Source organism: Aethalodelphis obliquidens, unplaced genomic scaffold (genome assembly GCF_003676395.1).
Source record: "Aethalodelphis obliquidens isolate GAN/ISIS:26980383/991018 unplaced genomic scaffold, ASM367639v1 scaffold66, whole genome shotgun sequence".
Classification (NCBI taxonomy): Eukaryota; Metazoa; Chordata; class Mammalia; order Artiodactyla; family Delphinidae; genus Aethalodelphis; species Aethalodelphis obliquidens.
The window spans coordinates 251563-268798 of record NW_020838010.1 but is presented as its reverse complement, the minus strand read 5'-3'; the positions used below and the strand labels follow the sequence as shown (position 1 = coordinate 268798).

At 39.2% G+C, this 17236-nt stretch overlaps 1 protein-coding gene and 1 pseudogene across 4 annotated transcripts in view; both read right to left on the bottom strand.

The window, feature by feature from the left end:
* TBC1D8B (TBC1 domain family member 8B) overlaps positions 1-17236 on the bottom strand; it is an 84701-nt gene that overhangs the window by 17603 nt on the left and 49862 nt on the right. For all 4 annotated transcript variants that reach the window (XR_003429298.1, XM_027089450.1, XM_027089452.1 and 1 more), the window contains exon 10: positions 16610-16824. Coding sequence is in view for 3 of the 4 variants with exons in the window: in XM_027089450.1 (XP_026945251.1) it covers positions 16610-16824 (215 nt within the window). In the remaining variant the exon portion in view is untranslated. The remainder of the gene's footprint in view (positions 1-16609; positions 16825-17236) is intronic.
* On the bottom strand, positions 1379-2254 carry LOC113610934 (cytochrome c-like; annotated as a pseudogene).

The window sequence follows — 17236 nt, the reverse complement described above, 5'->3', positions numbered from 1 at the left end:
TATCCTCTCCATTCCCACTACCACCCTAACTTTCTCCTTCTTCTAATCTATCTTCCATACAAATGTCAGATCACTACATTTATATAACATTTGGCCATAGCCCTTATTATAAAGTTAATAAACCCATAATGTATAGAATCTGGGAAGAATGGAAAGGTGTGAAGAAAATTAAATCTCCTGTATCTTACCTACCTAGAGATCACCACCATTAACAAGTTGATGTACTTTTTTTGTGTTTGTATTTCCTTCCTTTTTCCCCTTCTAAAATTTAGACCAAACTGTATATTAAAGTTTGATTTTTCACTTAACATTATATTATACATTTTCAATGCCATTAAATAAGTCTTCTAAAACAGTATTTTTAATGACTGTAAAAAATCTATTAAGTTGAATATACTATAAATTATTTAGCTATTCTATTATTGAACATTTAGGTTGATTTCAACTCTTCACTATTATATATAACAATGCAATGAATATCTCTGTATATAAATCTTCATCCAAGTGGTTTACTATTTTCTCAGTAAAGATACATAGAAATTAAATTATTTGGTCAATGAATATTATTATTTTTGTGGTATGTGTGTAAGAAGTACTAAATATTCTCTATTTGATGCTATACATAAACCACACTAAAATGCCTTTCATTAAGTAAAAGGCAATATTTTAGATAGATAGAGAATTTTAATTAAATTGGCATAGTTAAGCCCAAAAAGAGAAAGTGGACATTGCCAGTGTATCTTCAGCCCTTGCCTTAACAGGCGAATGAACACAACTTGAAACACAGGTGAATCTTGCTGTTCTATGAGACAGTGAAGAGATCTTCTCAATATTTAAATATATTAATATAAACAGTTATATGAATCTAAATATAAAACCAATCTCCTATAGGGTTTGAGAAGGCATTCACTATATGCCTGAAAAGTTTAACATTTCTTATTCAAGTTTAATCATCTCTTTAGAAGGGGAAAAGAGTGATAGTACTTGTTGAACCGGAATCACTATCAAAATTCAAAAAGCTGACCATATTCTTTTTTTTTAAATAATCAACATGCCATTTAGGTGCATATATATATATATATTTTTAACAGCAATTTATTTATTTATTTTTAAAATTTTATTTATTTATTTATTTTTGGCTGTGTTGTGTCTTCGTTGCTGCGTGCAGGCTTCTTCTGGTTGTGGCGAGCGGAAGCTACTCTTCATTACGGTGCACAAGTTTCTCATTGCGGTGGCTTCTCTTGCTGCGGAGCACGGGCTCTAGGCGCACAGGCTCAGTAGTTGTGGCTTGCGGGCTCTAGAAAGCAGGCTCAGTAGTTGTGGCGCATGGGCTTAGTTGCTCCGTGGCATGTGGGATCTTCCCAGATCAGGGCTCGAACCCATGTCCCCTGCCTTGGCAGGCAGATTCTTAACCACTGTGCCTCCAGGGAAGTCCAAGCTGATCATATTCTTTTAGCCACAAACCAATCTTATTTAAATCAGGACAGAAATATTACCTCAGCCATTCATGATCTGAATTGCAGTGTATGAGATCAATTTAAATATGGTACACATAAAAAATCATGAGACATTTGTTTCGTAATAAATATGGCAGTGGCCAACTACTACTCATTAGTAGCTTTTTTGAGATAAGCTATCAAGTCTGCCCTTTCTCCCTTCTTAAACCCAGTGAAGATCATTTTTGTTCCAGGGATGTACTTCTTGGGATTCCCCAAATACTCCATCAGCATCTCCTCTCCCCAGGTGATGCCTTTGTTCCTGTTGGCAGCTGTGTAAGAGAATCTGAAAGTCTGACCTGTCTTTCACCCAAACAGACCATGGAGATTTGGCCCAGTCTTGTGCTTGCCTCCCTTTTCCACAGTATGGCACTGAGCACACTTCTGAACAAAAATCTTCTTGCCCTTCTCAACATCACCCATTTTTAAATCGTTCTTTCTCCGTGCACAACTAAGAGGTTCCCCTGAATATTATTATTAAACGACTTGATATTACTGCCAAATTGTATTCCAGAAATTGACTGTACCAATTTGTTTTTCTGACCTATAGCATTTGAATGTTTACTTCACTGCTCCTTTGCCAATACTAAGAATTGTAATAATTAAAATTGCTTTTGCTGATTTGATAGTGAAAATGGTATCTCATGGTTTGAATTTGAGTTTCTTTGATATTGAACTTCCTTTTCTAAACTTTATTATCAATTGTATTTTTTTCTGTGATTCATCTTTTCATGTCCATTGTTCTTTTTTTTTTTTTTTTTTTTGCGGTACGCGGGCCTCTCACTGTTGTGGCCTCTCCTGTTGCGGAGCACAGGCTCCGGACGCACAGGCTCAGCGGCCATGGCTGACGGGCCCAGCCGCTCCGCGGCATGTGGGATACCCCCAGACCGGGGCATGAACCCGCATCCCCTGCATCAGCAGGTGGACTCTCAACCACTGCGCCACCAGGGAAGCCCCATTGTTCATTTTTATAATTCAACACTTTTCTTATAGGTTTTTATATTAAGTATGTCAATCCTTTGTCAGATCTGGTACAATATTTGACTTCAAGTTCAGTTTTTACTCCATCACTTTCCTGTTCAAGAAGTCATAATGGGAGGAGCATCAGTGAAAATGGCAGAGTAAGGCTTTCCGAAAATGCTTTCCTCTATAAAAGCAACAAGAACACTAGCAAAAATCATCAAAATCAATTTTTCAGAACTCTGAAAATGCACCAAAAGCTTACAGCAATTCAGGAAGCCTTTACTTAATGAAATGGTTGAATCTCAGTAAAAAACAGTGAGCTCTGTGGCATTTTAAATCGTCCAAGTCCCATTCCTCCTCCGCTTTACAGAAGCCTGAAAAACCAACACTCAGCAATCATGGTGAAAAGCAGCACCTAGCAGCCATGGGAGGAAACAGAATGGGGCTGGAGCGCCTTCACAGTCCCATTCCCAGAGATCTGTCATTATTTGACCCATCTGGTCATTCCCTGGAAAACCGCACTCATAAGGCTGTCTTTATTTGACCTGACACAGAGCTCACCCAAGGCAAACAGCCTTTCCTTGAAAAAATGTTCCTTGAAAAAATCAGAAGCAGTTGTTGAACATGCATCTGCCTGAGGCAGTGGATAACAACTGGGCCAAACAATAGGCTAATAAAGGGTTAAAATAAAAAGCTGGGAAATGGGATATCCAAAAGGGGCTTTGGAACGCTCTAACTTATTCCTGGGAATCTAGAAGGCAAAGTGCATGATATGGCTTCATGCCTGCCCAGAGCTGTATGCATGCTCATGATAGAACAGAAAAAGCCCTAAGCTCTTACCTCTGGCTAATCTTGAGGCTCTGCACAAACAGGAAGTGATAGAGAATAGAAAAAAAATAAGGAAAACTCAACAAAACCAAAAGTTGGTTCTTTGAAAAGATTAAAAAACCTGAAACACATGTAGGTAGTCTAACCAAAAAGATAAAAAACAGAAAGATACAGAGAGACAGAGAGAGAGACTCAAATTAAAATCAGGAAATAGAGAACATTACTACCAACCTTAACAAAAATAGAAAGGATTATAAGGGAATACAATGAACAACTATATGCTAACAAATTAGACAACCTAGATAAAATGGACAATTTCCTAGAAAAACCACCAAGACCAACTCAAGAAGAAACAGAAAAATCTGAACAGACTTATTATAAGTAAAGAGACTGAATTAATAATGAAAAAACTTTCTTCAAAGAAAACTCGAGAAACAGATGGCTTCACTGGCCAATTCTACCACAATTTAAAGAAGAATTAACACCAATCCTTCATTAACTCTTCAAAAAATAGGCATGGAAGAAACACCACCTAGCTCATTCTTTGACACCCTGACACTAAAACCAGACAAAAACATCAAAAGAAAACTATTATCAATACATTTTATGAATATAAATGCAAAAATCCCAAACAAAATACTAGAAAACTGAACTAACATATAAAAAGGATTACACATCATGACCCAGTAAGATTTATCCCGGGGATACAAGAGTGGTAAAACATGAAAGTCCACAAGGGGAGGACCTTCAAGATGGCGGAGGAGTAAGACGTGGAGATCACCTTCTTCCCTACAAATACATCAAAAATACATCTACATGTGGAACAACTCCTACAGAACACCTACTGAATGCTGGCAGAAGACCTCAGACTTCCCAAAAGGCAAGAAACTCCCCACGAACCTGGGTAGGGCAAAAGAAAAAACAGAGACAAAAGAATAGGGATGGGGCTTGCCTTGTGGCGCAGTCGTTGAGAGTCCGCCTGCCGATGCAGGGGACACGGGTTCATGCCCCAGTCCGGGAAGATCCCACATGCTGCAGAGCGGATAGGCCCGTGAGCCATGGCTGCTAGGCCTGCACGTCCAGAGCCTGTGCTCCATAACGGGAGAGGCCACATCAGTGAGAGGCCCGCGTACCGCAAAAAAAAAAAAAAAAAAGAATAGGGATGGAACCTGCACCTCTGGGAGGGAGCTGTGAAGGAGGAAAAGTTTCCACACACTAGGAAGCCCCTTCACTGATGGAAACGGGGTTGGGGTGGGGGAAGCTTCAGAGCCACGGAGGAGAGCGTAGCAACAGGGGAGCAGAGGGCAAAGCAGAGAGATTCCTGCACAGAGGACCGGTGCCGACCAGCACTCACCAGCCTGAGAGGCTTGTCTGCTCAACTCCCGGGGCAGGTGGGGGCTGGGAGCTGAGGCTCGGGTTTCGGAGGTCAGATCCCAGGGAGAGGACTGGGGTTGGCGGCGTGAACACAGCCTGAAGGGGTTAGTGCACCACGGCTAGCCGGGAGGCAGTCCGGGGAAAAGTCTGGAGCTGCCGAACAGGCAAGAGACCATTGTTTTGGGGTGCGCGAGGAGAGGAGATTCAGAGCACCACCTAAATGAGCTTCAGAGACGGGCGCGAGCCGCAGCTATCAGCGCAGACATCAGAGAAGGGCATGAAATGCTAAGGTTGCTGCTGCAGCCACCGAGAATCCTGTGTGCAAGCACAGGCCACTCTCCACACCTGCCCTCCCGAGAGCCTGTGCAGCCCGCCACTGCCAGGGTCCCGTGATCCAGGGACAACTTCCCCAGGAGAACACACACCGGCCTCTGCCGCCACAGGCTCGCCCCGCATTCCGTACCCCTCCCTCGCCCTGGCCTGAGTGAGCCAGAGCCCCTGCATCAGCTGCTCCTTTAACCCCGTCCTGTCTGGGCAAAGAACAGATGCCCTCCGGCGACCTACACGCAGAGGCGGGGCCAAATCCAAAGCTGAACCCCAGGAGGTGTGTGAACAAAGAAGAGAAAGGGAAATCTCTCCCAGCAGCCTCAGGAGCAGCGGATTAAATCTCCACAATCAACTTGATGTACCCTGCATCTGTGGAATACCTGAATAGACAAGGAATCATCACAAAATTGAGGCAGTGGACTTTGGGAGCAACTGTAGACTTGGGGTTTGCTGTATGTGACTGACTAGTTTGATTTTTATGTTTATCTTAGTATAGTTTTTAGCGCTTGTTATCATTGGTGGATTTGTTTATTGGTTTGGGTGCTCTCTTCTCTTTCTTGTTATTACTTTTAAATTTTTTTAATTTTAATAATATTTTTAAAGATTTTTTTATTTTAATAACTTTCTTTTATTTTATTTTATTGCTCTCTTTTTTTCCTCCCTTCTCTTCAGAGCCATATGGCTGACAGGGTCTTGATGCTCCGGCCAGCTGACAGGCCTGAGCCCCTGAGGTGGGAGAGCCGAGTTCAGGACATCAGACCACCAGAGACCTCCTGGACACACCTAACATCAACTGGCGAGAGCTCTCCCAGAGATCCCTGTCTCAATGCTTAGACCCAGCTCCACCCAACGGGCAGCAAGCTCTAGTGCTGGACACCCCATGCCAAACAACCGGCAAGACAGGAACACAACCCCCCCATTAGGAGGGAGGCTCCCTAAATCATACTAAGTGTACAGACAAGCAAAAGCTAAGAGAATTCAGCACCACCAAACAAGCTTTACAACAAATGCAAAAGGAACTTCTCTAGGCAGGAAACAAAAGAGAAGAAAAAGACCTACAATAAAAAACCCAAAACAATTAAGAATATGGTAACAGAAACATACATATCGATAATTACCTTAAATGTAAATGGATTAAATGCTCCAACCAAAAAACACAGACTGGCTGAATGGATACAAAAACAAGACCCATATATATGCTGTCTACAAGAGACCCACTTCAGACGTAGCGACACATACAGACTGAAAGTGAGGGGATGGAAAAAGATATTCCATGCAAATAAAAATAAAAGAAAGCTGGAGTAGCAATTCTCATATCAGACAAAATAGACTTTAAAATAAAGACTATTAGAAGAGACAAAGAAGGACACTACATAATGATCAAGGGATCAGTCCAAGAAGAAGACAGAACAATTGTAAATATTTACACACCCAACGTAGGAGCACCTCAATACATAAGGCAAATGCTAACAGCCATAAAAGGGGAAACTGACAGTAACACATTCATAGTAGGGGACTTCAACGCCCCACTTTCACCAGTAGACAGATCATCCAAAATGAAAATAAATAAGCACAAGCTTTAAATGATACATTAAACAAGATGGACTTCATTGATATTTATAGGACATTCCATCCAAAAACAACAGAATACACTTTCTTCTCAAGTGCTCATGGCACATTCTCCAAGATAGGTCATATCTTGGGTCACAAAATCAAGTCTTGGTAAATTTAAGAAAATTGAAATCGTATCAAGTATATTTTCCGACCACAACGCTATGAGACTAGATATCAATTACATGGAAAAAACTGTAAAAAATACAAATACATGGAAGCTAAACAATACACTACTAAATAACCAAGAGATCACTGAAAAAATCAAAGAGGAAATCAAAAAATACCTAAAAACAAATGACGGTGAAAACACAATGACCGAAAACCTATGGGATGCAGCAAAAGCACTTCTAAGAGGGAAGTTTATAGCAATACAGTCCTACCTCAAGAAATAAGAAAAATCTCAATTAGAGTAAGAAGAACAAAAAAAAAAAACACCTCAAAGTTAGCAGAAGGAAAGAAATCATAAAAATCAGATCAGAAATAAATGAAAAAGAAATGAAGGACACAACAGCAAAGATCAATAAAACTTAAAGCTGGGGCTTCCCTGGTGGCACAGTGGTTGAGAGTCCACCTGCCAATGCAGGGGACATGGGTTCGTGCCCCAGTCTGGGAGGATTCCATATGCCGCAGAGCAGCTGGGCCCGTGAGCCATGGCTGCTGAGCCTGCACATCCGGAGCCTGTGCTCTGCAACAGGAGAGGCCACAACAGTGAGAGGCCCACATACAGCAAAAGCAAAAAAAAAAAAAAAAACCACTTAAAGCTGGTTCTTTGAGAAGATAAACAAAATTGATAAACCATTAGCCAGAGTCATCAAGAAAAAAGGGAAAACACTCAAATCAACAGAAATAGAAATGAAAAAGGAGAAGTAACAACTGACCCTGCAGAAATACGAAATATCATGAGAGATTACTACAAGCAACTATATGCCAATAAAGTGGACAACCTGGAAGAAATGGACAAATTCTTAGAAAAGCACAACCTTCTGAGACTGAACCAGGAAGAAATAGAAAATATAAACAGACCAATCACAAGCACTGAAATTGAAACTGTGATTAAAACTCTTCCAACAAACAAAAGCCCAGGACCAGATGGCTTCACAGGCGAATTCTATCAAACATTTACAGAAGAGCTAACACCTATCTTTCTCAAATTCTTCCAAAATATAGCAGAGGGAGGAACACTCCCAAACTCATTCTATGAGGCCACCATCACCCTGATACCAAAACCAGACAAAGATGTCACAAAAAAAGAAAACTACCGGCCAGTATCACTGATGAATATAGATGCAAAAATCCTCAACAAAATACTAGTAAACAGAATCCAACGGAACACTAAAAGGATCATACACCATGAGCAAGTGGGGTTTATCCCAGGAATGCAAGGATTCTTCAATATATGCAAATCAATCAATGTGATACATCATATTAACAAACTGAAGGATAAAAACCATATGATCATCTCAATAGATGCAGAAAAAGCTTTTGACAAAATTCAACACCCATTTATGATAAAAACCCTGCAGAAAGTAGGCATAGAGGGAACTTACCTCAACATAATAAAGGCCATATATGACAAACCCACAGCCAACATCATTCTCAATGGTGAAAAAGTGAAATCATTTCCATTAAGATCAGGAAAAAGACAAGGCTTCCCACTCTCACCACTGTTATTCAAAATAGTTTTGGAAGTTTTAGCCACAGAAATCAGAGAAGAAGAATAAAAGGAATCCAAATCGGAAAAGAAGTAAAATTGTCACTGTTTGCAGATGACGTGATACTATACATAGTGAATCCTAAAGATGCCACCAGAAAACTACTAGAGCTAATCAATGAATTTGGTAAAGTTGCGGGATACAAAATTAATGCACAGAAATCTCTTGCATTCCTCCTATACACTAACAACGAAAGATCAGAAAGAGAAATTAAGGAAACACTCCCATTCACCATTGCAACAAAAAGAAAAAAATACCTAGGAAGAAACCTACCTAAGGAGACAAAAGACCTATATGCAGAAAACTATAAGACACTTATGAAAGAAATTAAAGATGATACAAACAGATAGAGAGATATACCATGTTCCTGGATTGGAATAATCAATATGGTGAAAATGACTATACTACCCAAAGCAATCTACAGATTCAACGCAATCTCTATCAAACCACCAATGGCACTTTTCACAGAACTAGAAAAACAATTTCACAATTTGTATGGAAACACAAAAGACCCCAGCTAGCCAAAGCAATCTTGAGAACGAAAAACGGAGCTGGAGGAATCAGGCTCCTTGACTTCAGACTATACTACAAAGCTACAGTAATCAAGACAGTATGGTACTGGCACAAAAATAGAAATATATATCAATGGAACAGGATAGAAAGCACAGAGATAAACCCCCACACATATGGTCACCTTGTCTTTGATAAAGGAGACAAGAATGTACAATGGAGAAAAGACAGTCTCTTCAATAAGTGGTGCTGGGAAAACTGGACAGCTACATATAAAAGAATGAAATTAGAACATTCCCTAAAACCATACACACAAAGAAAAATAAACTCAAAATAGATTAAAGACCTAAATGTAAGGCCAGACACTATAAAACTTAGAGGAAAACACAGGCAGAACATTCTATGACATAAATCACAGCAAGATCCTTTTTGACGCACCTCCTAGAGAAATAAAAACAAAAATAAACAAATGGGACCTAATGAAACTTAAAAGCTTTTGCACAGCAAAGGAAACCATAAACAAGATGAAAAGACAACCCTCAGAATGGGAGAAAATATTTGCAAACAAAGCAACTGAGAAGGATTAATCTCCAAAATATACAAGCAGCTCATGCAGCTCAATATCAAAAAAACAAACAACCCAATCCAATAATGGGCAGAAGACCTAAATAGACATTTCTCCAAAGAAGATACACAGATTGCCAACAAACAGATGAAAGGATGCTCAACATCACTAATCATTAGAGAAATGCAAATCAAAACTACAATGAGGTATCACCTCACACCAGTCAGAGTGGCCATCATCAAAAAAATCCACAAACAATAAATGCTAGGGAGGGTGTGGTAAAAAGGGAACCCTCTCACACTGTTGGTGGGAATGTAAATTGATACAGCCACTATGGAGAACAGTATGGAGGTTCCTTAAAAAACTAAAAATAGAACTACCAAACGACCCAGCTATCTCACTACTGGGCATATACCCTGAGAAAACCATAATTCACAAAGAGTCATGTACCACAATGTTCACTTCAGCACTATTTACAATAGCCAGGACATGGAAGCAACTTAAGTGTCCATCAACAGATGAATGGATAAAGAATATGTGGCACATATATACAAGGGAATATTACTCAGCCATAAAAAGAAACAAAATCGAGTTTTTTGTAGTGACGTGGATGGACCTAGAGTCTGTCATGCAGAGTGAAGCAAGGCAGAAAGATAAAAACAAATACTGTAGGCTAACACATATATATGGAATCTAAAGAAAAACAAAAAAAAACAGTTCTGATGAACCTAGGGGCAGGACAGGAATAGAGACATCGATTTAGAGAACAGACTTGAGGACACAGTGAGGGGGAAGGGTAAGCTGGGACAAAGTGAGAGAGTAGCATTACATATATACACTACCAAATGTAAATAGATAGCTAGTGGGAAGCAGCTGCATAGCACAGGGAGATCAGATCGGTGCTTTGTGACCACCTAGAGGGGTGGGATAGAGATGCAAGGGGGAGGGGATATGGGGATATACGTGTACATACAGCTGATTCACTTTGTTATATGGCAGAAACTAACACAACATTGTAAAACAACTATACTCCAATAAAGATGTTAGGAAAAAAAATCAAGACACAAAAAGGACAAATATTATATGATTCCACTTAAATTAGGTACCTGTAATAGGCAAATTCATAGAGATAATAGGTAGAGTATAGATTAACAGGGCCTGGGAGAAGAGGAATGGGGAGTTGCTTTATGGGTAGAGAATTTTTGCTTGAGATGATGAAAAAGTTCTGGAAATAGCCAGTGGTGATAGCTACACAATGTTGTAAATGTACTTAATGCCACTGCATTTTTACTTATAAAGTGATTAAAATATGTATATTTTATCACAATTTTTTTAATGTTAATAAGAGGCCTAAGAAAGAATTTTTTTTTTTGGACAAAGCAATTATTCTTGCAAGAAATTGTCCTAAGGAAAATACAAGGAGGTATGTAAAGAGTTAGTCACAAGGATGTTTTGTTAAGAGTAATTTTACAAAACAAAATGAGACAACATAATACAAAAATAAAGAATACAATTTTCTTTTTTTGGCCACAACACGTGGCTTGTGGGATCTTAGTTCTCCAACCAGGGATTGAACCTGGGCCCTCAGCAGTGAAAGTGTGGAGTTCTGACCACTGGACAACCATGGAATTCACAAGAATACAATTTTAATGTCCCCAAACAAGCCACTGATGAAATATACTATGATGTATAACAGAGTGCCATAGAGAAATTTAGGAAAGAACTATGTTCTTTTTAAGAACATTTAATTACATGGAAAGACTAAGAGGAAATACTGAAAAATGTTAGTGGTGGTTATTTATGGGTAGTGGGATTATAGATGATTTTTCTTTTATGTAATTTTTATGTTCTAAATTTATTACAATAAATATGCACTTTTAATAAACTAAAAAAAGAAGTCAGCAAAAGTAATACACAATGTAAAAAATTAAAAAACGGAAACCTCAATTAAAGAGTTGGGAGACCAGAAGGGGGCGCTCTTGTACCCTGCAACTACAGCAGAGACCAACAGGCAGAAAAAAGACTCTTCTTTCCTCGCAAGGCCAATGAAAAGCCATGGACTCTTAGTTTACTATAGCCCTTCCAACTTCCTTTTCTTCTCTATAAAAGTGTTCTCCTCCCCTTGCCATTGGGGGACTTGCCCATGGCTCGCCATGGTTGTAGACCCCAAATTGCAATTCTCTGCTCATCCTGAATAAATCCATCTTTGCTGAAGAAATATCTGGTGGTCTATTTGTTTCAGGTCAACAATGATATTACTAAAATAAAGGAAAAAAAATCACATGATTATCTCGATAGACACAGAAAAATTACTTAACAAAATCCACCACCCTTTCATGATAAAAACACTCAACAAACTAGCAATATAAGGGAACTTCCTCAACATGATAAAAAGAATCTATAAAACGCCCACAGTTAACCTCATACTTAATGATGAAAGACTGATTGCTTCCCCTTAAGGTAAATAACAAGACAAGAATATGCATTCTCACCACTTCTCTTCAACACTGTACTGAAGGTTATAGCCAGGTCAATCAGGCAATAAAAAGAGGAAAAAAAGGCATCCAGGTTGGAATGGAAGAAGTAAAAAATATCACTATTCAGATTCCATGATCTTGTACATAGAAAATTCTAAATAAGGAATCCACAAAAAAAATCTACTAGAACTAATAAGCTTAGCAAGATTGCAGGATACAAGATCAATATATACAAAAATCAATTGTATTTCTATATACTGGCATTGAGCAATCCAAAAATAAAATCAAGAAAACAATTCCGTTTACTGTAATGTCAAAAAGAATAAAAAACTCAGAAATAAAATTAACAAAGGAAGTAAAGTCTTGCACATAGGGAACTATGAAACAACCTTGAATGAAATTTTAAAAGAATAAATGGAAAAGAAAAACATCCTGTGTTCATGTATTAGAAGATTTAATATTGTTAATATACAATATCACCCAAGTTGATCTACAGATTCAATGCAATGACTAAGAAAATTCCAGCTGGATTTTTCTTCTTTATCCAGAAATTGACAACAGATCCTAAAATTCATATGGAAATGCAAGAGACCTAAAAAGCCAAAACAATTTTGGAAAGAAAAAGTTAAAGGACTCACAGTTCCCAATTTCAAAACTTACTACACAGCTGTAGTAAAAAAGACAGGGTGATACTGGCATGAGAACAGAAACATAAGTCAATAGAATAGAATTGTGAGTCAAGAAATAAACCCTAGGGCTTCCCTGGTGGTGCAGTGGTTGAGAGTCTGCCAGCTAATGCAGGGGACACGGGTTCGAGCCCTGGTCTGGGAGGATCCCACATGCCGCAGAGCAACTAGGCCCATGAGCCACAACTACTGAGCCTGCACATCTGGAGCCTGTGCTCCGCAACAAGAGAGGCCGCGACAGTGAGAGGCCCACGCACCGCGATGAAGAGTGGCCCCCGCTCGCCGCAACTAGAGAAAGCCCTCGCACAGAAACGAAGACCAACACAGCAAAAATTAATTAATTAATTAATAAACTCCTACCCCCAACATCTTCTAAAAAAAAGAAAAGAAAAAGAAATAAACCCTAACATTTATAGTCAAGTGATTTTCAGCAAGGGTGCCAAGACAATTCAATGAGTCAAAGACTGCTTTTTTTTCAACAAATGGCACTGGGACAACTGGCTATCCACAAGTAAAAGAATGAAGCTGAACCTTTTCCATACACCACACACAAAAACTAAGACAAAATGGTCAAGAAACCTAAATTTAAGCATTAAAACTATAAAACCCTTAGAAGAAAACATAGGACTAAATCTTCTTGACCCTGGATTAGGCACTGGCTTCTTAGATATGACATCAAAAGCACACACAACAACCGAAAACATACAAAAACAAATATTAAAACTTTTGTGCTTCAAAGAACACCATCAAGAAAGTGAAAAAACTGGGCTTCCCTGGTGGCGCAGTGGTTGACAGTCTGCCTGCCGATGCAGGGGACATGGGTTCGTGCCCCGGTGCGGGAAGATCCCACATGCCGCGGAGCGGCTAGGCCCGTGAGCCATGGCCACTGAGCCTGCGCGTCTGGAGCCTGTGCTCCGCAACGGGAGAGGCCACAGCAGTGAGAGGCCCGTGTACCACAAAAAAAAAAAGAAAGTAAAAAAACAATCCACAGAACAGGAGAAAAATTTTGCAAATACTATATCTGATAAAGGATTAGTATCCAAAATATATAAAGAACCATTACAACTCAACAGTAACAAGATAAATAATCCAATTTTTAAAATGGGCAAAGGATTTGAATAGACATTTCTCCTAAGAAGATATACAAATGGCCAATAAGCATGTTAGGGAAATGCAAATCAAAACCACGAGATACCACTTCACATTCACTAGGATGGCTATAATCAAAAAGAGAGATAATAACAAGTGTCACCGAGGATGTGGAGAAATTGGAACCATCACACACATTGCTGGTGGGAATGTAAAATGGTACGGTCTCTTTTTAAAATAGTTCGGCATTGCCCCAAAATGTTAAAGTTACATAAAGTTACCACATAACTCAGCAATTCCACTTCTAGCTAAATACCCAAAAGAATGAAAAAACACATCCACACAAAAAATTGTACATGAATATCCATGGCAACATTATTCACAATAGCAAAAATGTGGAAACAACCCAAAATGCCTACCAACTGTTGAACAAAATGTTGTATATCCATACCATGGACTATTATTCAGCCATAGCAAGGAATGAAGTATTGTACTAATACATGCTACAACATGGGTGGACCTTGAAAACAATATGCTAAATGAAATCAGGCAGACACAAAAGACCACATATTGTATCACTCCATTTAGATAAAATATCCATAATAGGCAAATCCATAGAAACAGAAAAGTAGATTAGTGATTGCCTAGGGTTGGGAGTAGGGAGAAATGGGGAGTAACTACTAATGGATGTGGGGCTTCCTTCTGGGGTGATGAAAGTGTTATGGAGGTTAAGACTGTGATGATGGTTGCATGGCTTTGTGAATATACTAAAAAACACTAATGGGTGAAGTTTCTGGTATGTGAATTCTATCTCTAGATAGATGAAAGGAAAAAGGAATGAAAAAAGGAAAGGAAGGAAGAAAAGAAGGAAGAAGATAGATCAGATAGATGGAAGGAACGGAGGGAAGGATGGAAGAAGAAAACATAAACAAAGCCAGTCAGCCAGCCATGAGTCAGTATGGCTCACCCGAGTTTTTGGTCAAAAGCAACAAAACCTGCTTATCATATTAAATTCAAACTTCTCCCAAGCTTGAAAGATTCACCATGATCTTGCCTCACACAAACTTATTTACTTCTTGATTCCAGCACGAACCTAGCCAGTCTGATCTCCATGGCAGGCTTATTTTCACCTGAATGGTATTGCTTATAGTGTTACCTAACTCTGAATAACTTTCCTCTGGCCCTCCATGTTTCTAATTTTGCTTTCATTTTTTAGAAGTCAAAAATCAAGTGTTGCCTACTTTGAAGCTGCCTTTAAACTACCACATATAGATAACATTATAGGCTGAGTGTAAGCTCTTTGAGAAAAGAAGCATTATGCTTCTTTATTACCTTTCAGAGATCCTAAAACATGCTAAATACTGGTCATTCAGATGATCCACTCACTTAAATTGCTTTTCAAAAATACCTCTCTATTGATAAGTTTCAATGGATAGGTAGGACTGATATGTAATCATTATGGGTACTCAACCCCATCATAAATGAATGTGTGGCTGAGAGTGCTAGCTATCCACCATAACCCAATCTCCCCTTCTTCCGTAGTATCTGGATGTACATGTGCTCAACCACGCTACATTTTGCAGACTTCTTTATGAATAGGTGTGGCCATGAGACCAAGATCCTCCAATAAAATGTGGGTGAAGTGATGTATGCAACTTCCAGGCCTGGCCAATATAATTTCTCATAATTGTTTCTCCATGCTCTCTCCCCTCTTCCTGTGAGTAGTAATGGCAATGAAAGAGCACCTTGGAAGCCATGTTTTGAAGATGACAGAGCCTGTTGTCAGCCTAAATCCCTGAATAATCACATGGAGGACAGCTACCTACTGACTTGAATATTTGCTCTCCTCTGTTTATTCCTTTAAGTAAACTTCTATTGTGTTTGAGATTATGTGTGTTAGCAGTCTGGCATACCCTTTCGTGTCCTAAAGGATTTTTTTCAGTGATTCCCCCACTGCCTACAAAGTAACATTCAAACTCCTGACCTATCCCAATCTACCTTTTTGATTTTTTCCCTCAATTACCTCACTTCATTCACTCTACAATTCTACTAAACAGAACATGGTCCTACATATATTCCACATTTACCTCTGTGTTTGGTTACACTGATCCCTTCACCTACAAATGGTATTTCATTCCATCTCCATACATCTAAAATTCACCAATTTCAAGACCTAAAAATGCCACTTCTTCCATGCAGCCTTCTCTGTTCCTCCAACTTATCCCTATTATAAATCCTGGTGAGACTTAATATTTCTCTAATAAATTGTCTCATTTGTTTTTCTTTTGCCAATGAATATGCTTTTTTGTTTGTTTTTGTTTTTAAATTTTTTATTTGTTTTTGGCTGCATTGGGTCTTTGTTGCTGCACACGGGCTTTCTCTAGTTGCAGCAAGCAGAGGCTACTCTTGAGGTGCGCGGGCTTCTCACTGCAGTGGCTTCTCTTGTTGCGGAGTATGGGCTCTAGGTGCGTGGGCTTCAGTAGTTGTGGTGTGTGGGCTCAGCAGTTGCGGCGTGTGGGCTCTAGAGTGCAGGCTCAGTAGTTGTGGCACATAGGCTTAGCTGCTCCATGGCATGTGGGATCTTCCCAGACCAGGGATTGAACCACTGTCCCCTGCACTAGCAGGTAGATTCACAACTACTACACCACCAGGGAAGTCCTTGAATATGTTTTAATACCTACCAGTCCATATATTTTTAAGGGCAGGATTATTATCTGATTCAGCTTTATATAGTCTTGAGCACCTAGCACAGTATCTTTTACAGAGCAGGAATTCAGTAAGTATTTGTTAAATTAAAAGAAAAATGAATTAATGGAATATCAATTCTAAGTATTCCCACTATCATTCTTGCATTAATAATATCCACTATCAATCTCAGCCCAATCTCTGTCCTTATTAGTAGAGTTGGATTTGATGTGATTTTATCATTTGGAACACGATAACAGTTGAGCTCATAATGAAATCATACCTGGCAGTATCCAATTTTGGGATTCCTGAATGCATAAGCAGTGAGTACCCGCCTCAGAGCAGATATGCCAGTGTCACTCTGAAAGGCTGGATGCTCAGGCAGGGAGCGACGCAAATCACGTTCAATTTCTTCAGTAGCCAAGTTGCAGGTCCCTAAAGACTGCTCAACCACTTCAGCATAATAGCCAGGATTAGCAGCCATGTCATTAACAGCACCTGTACAGATGATCACATTAACATACAAAAGAAGAGGAACATAACAAAGCTACTACTTGCCTATATACATGAAGAACTGGATTACTTTTAAATTAAGCTTTATGCTCAAGTGTTATCTGAGTACAAACAAATAAAAGGAAAAGCTTCCCACTAGAATCTATAACATCAGGACAGGAATCTTATCCAAAAGAATAACATTTTCATGAACTGTCTTTTCCCTTTAACTTCCTTCTGACACTAGAGATTCCCACCCTGTCTCTTGCAGTTAGCTATTGCCTAATAAACTAATCTGCTCAGACAATGGATGTATGGATATATACGTAAGTACACATAACTACCGTACTCTCTGTGACTAGTCTGAACTCATGATAAGACTTAGTCCTAGCCATCTTTGTAATTATTTTTATTTAGC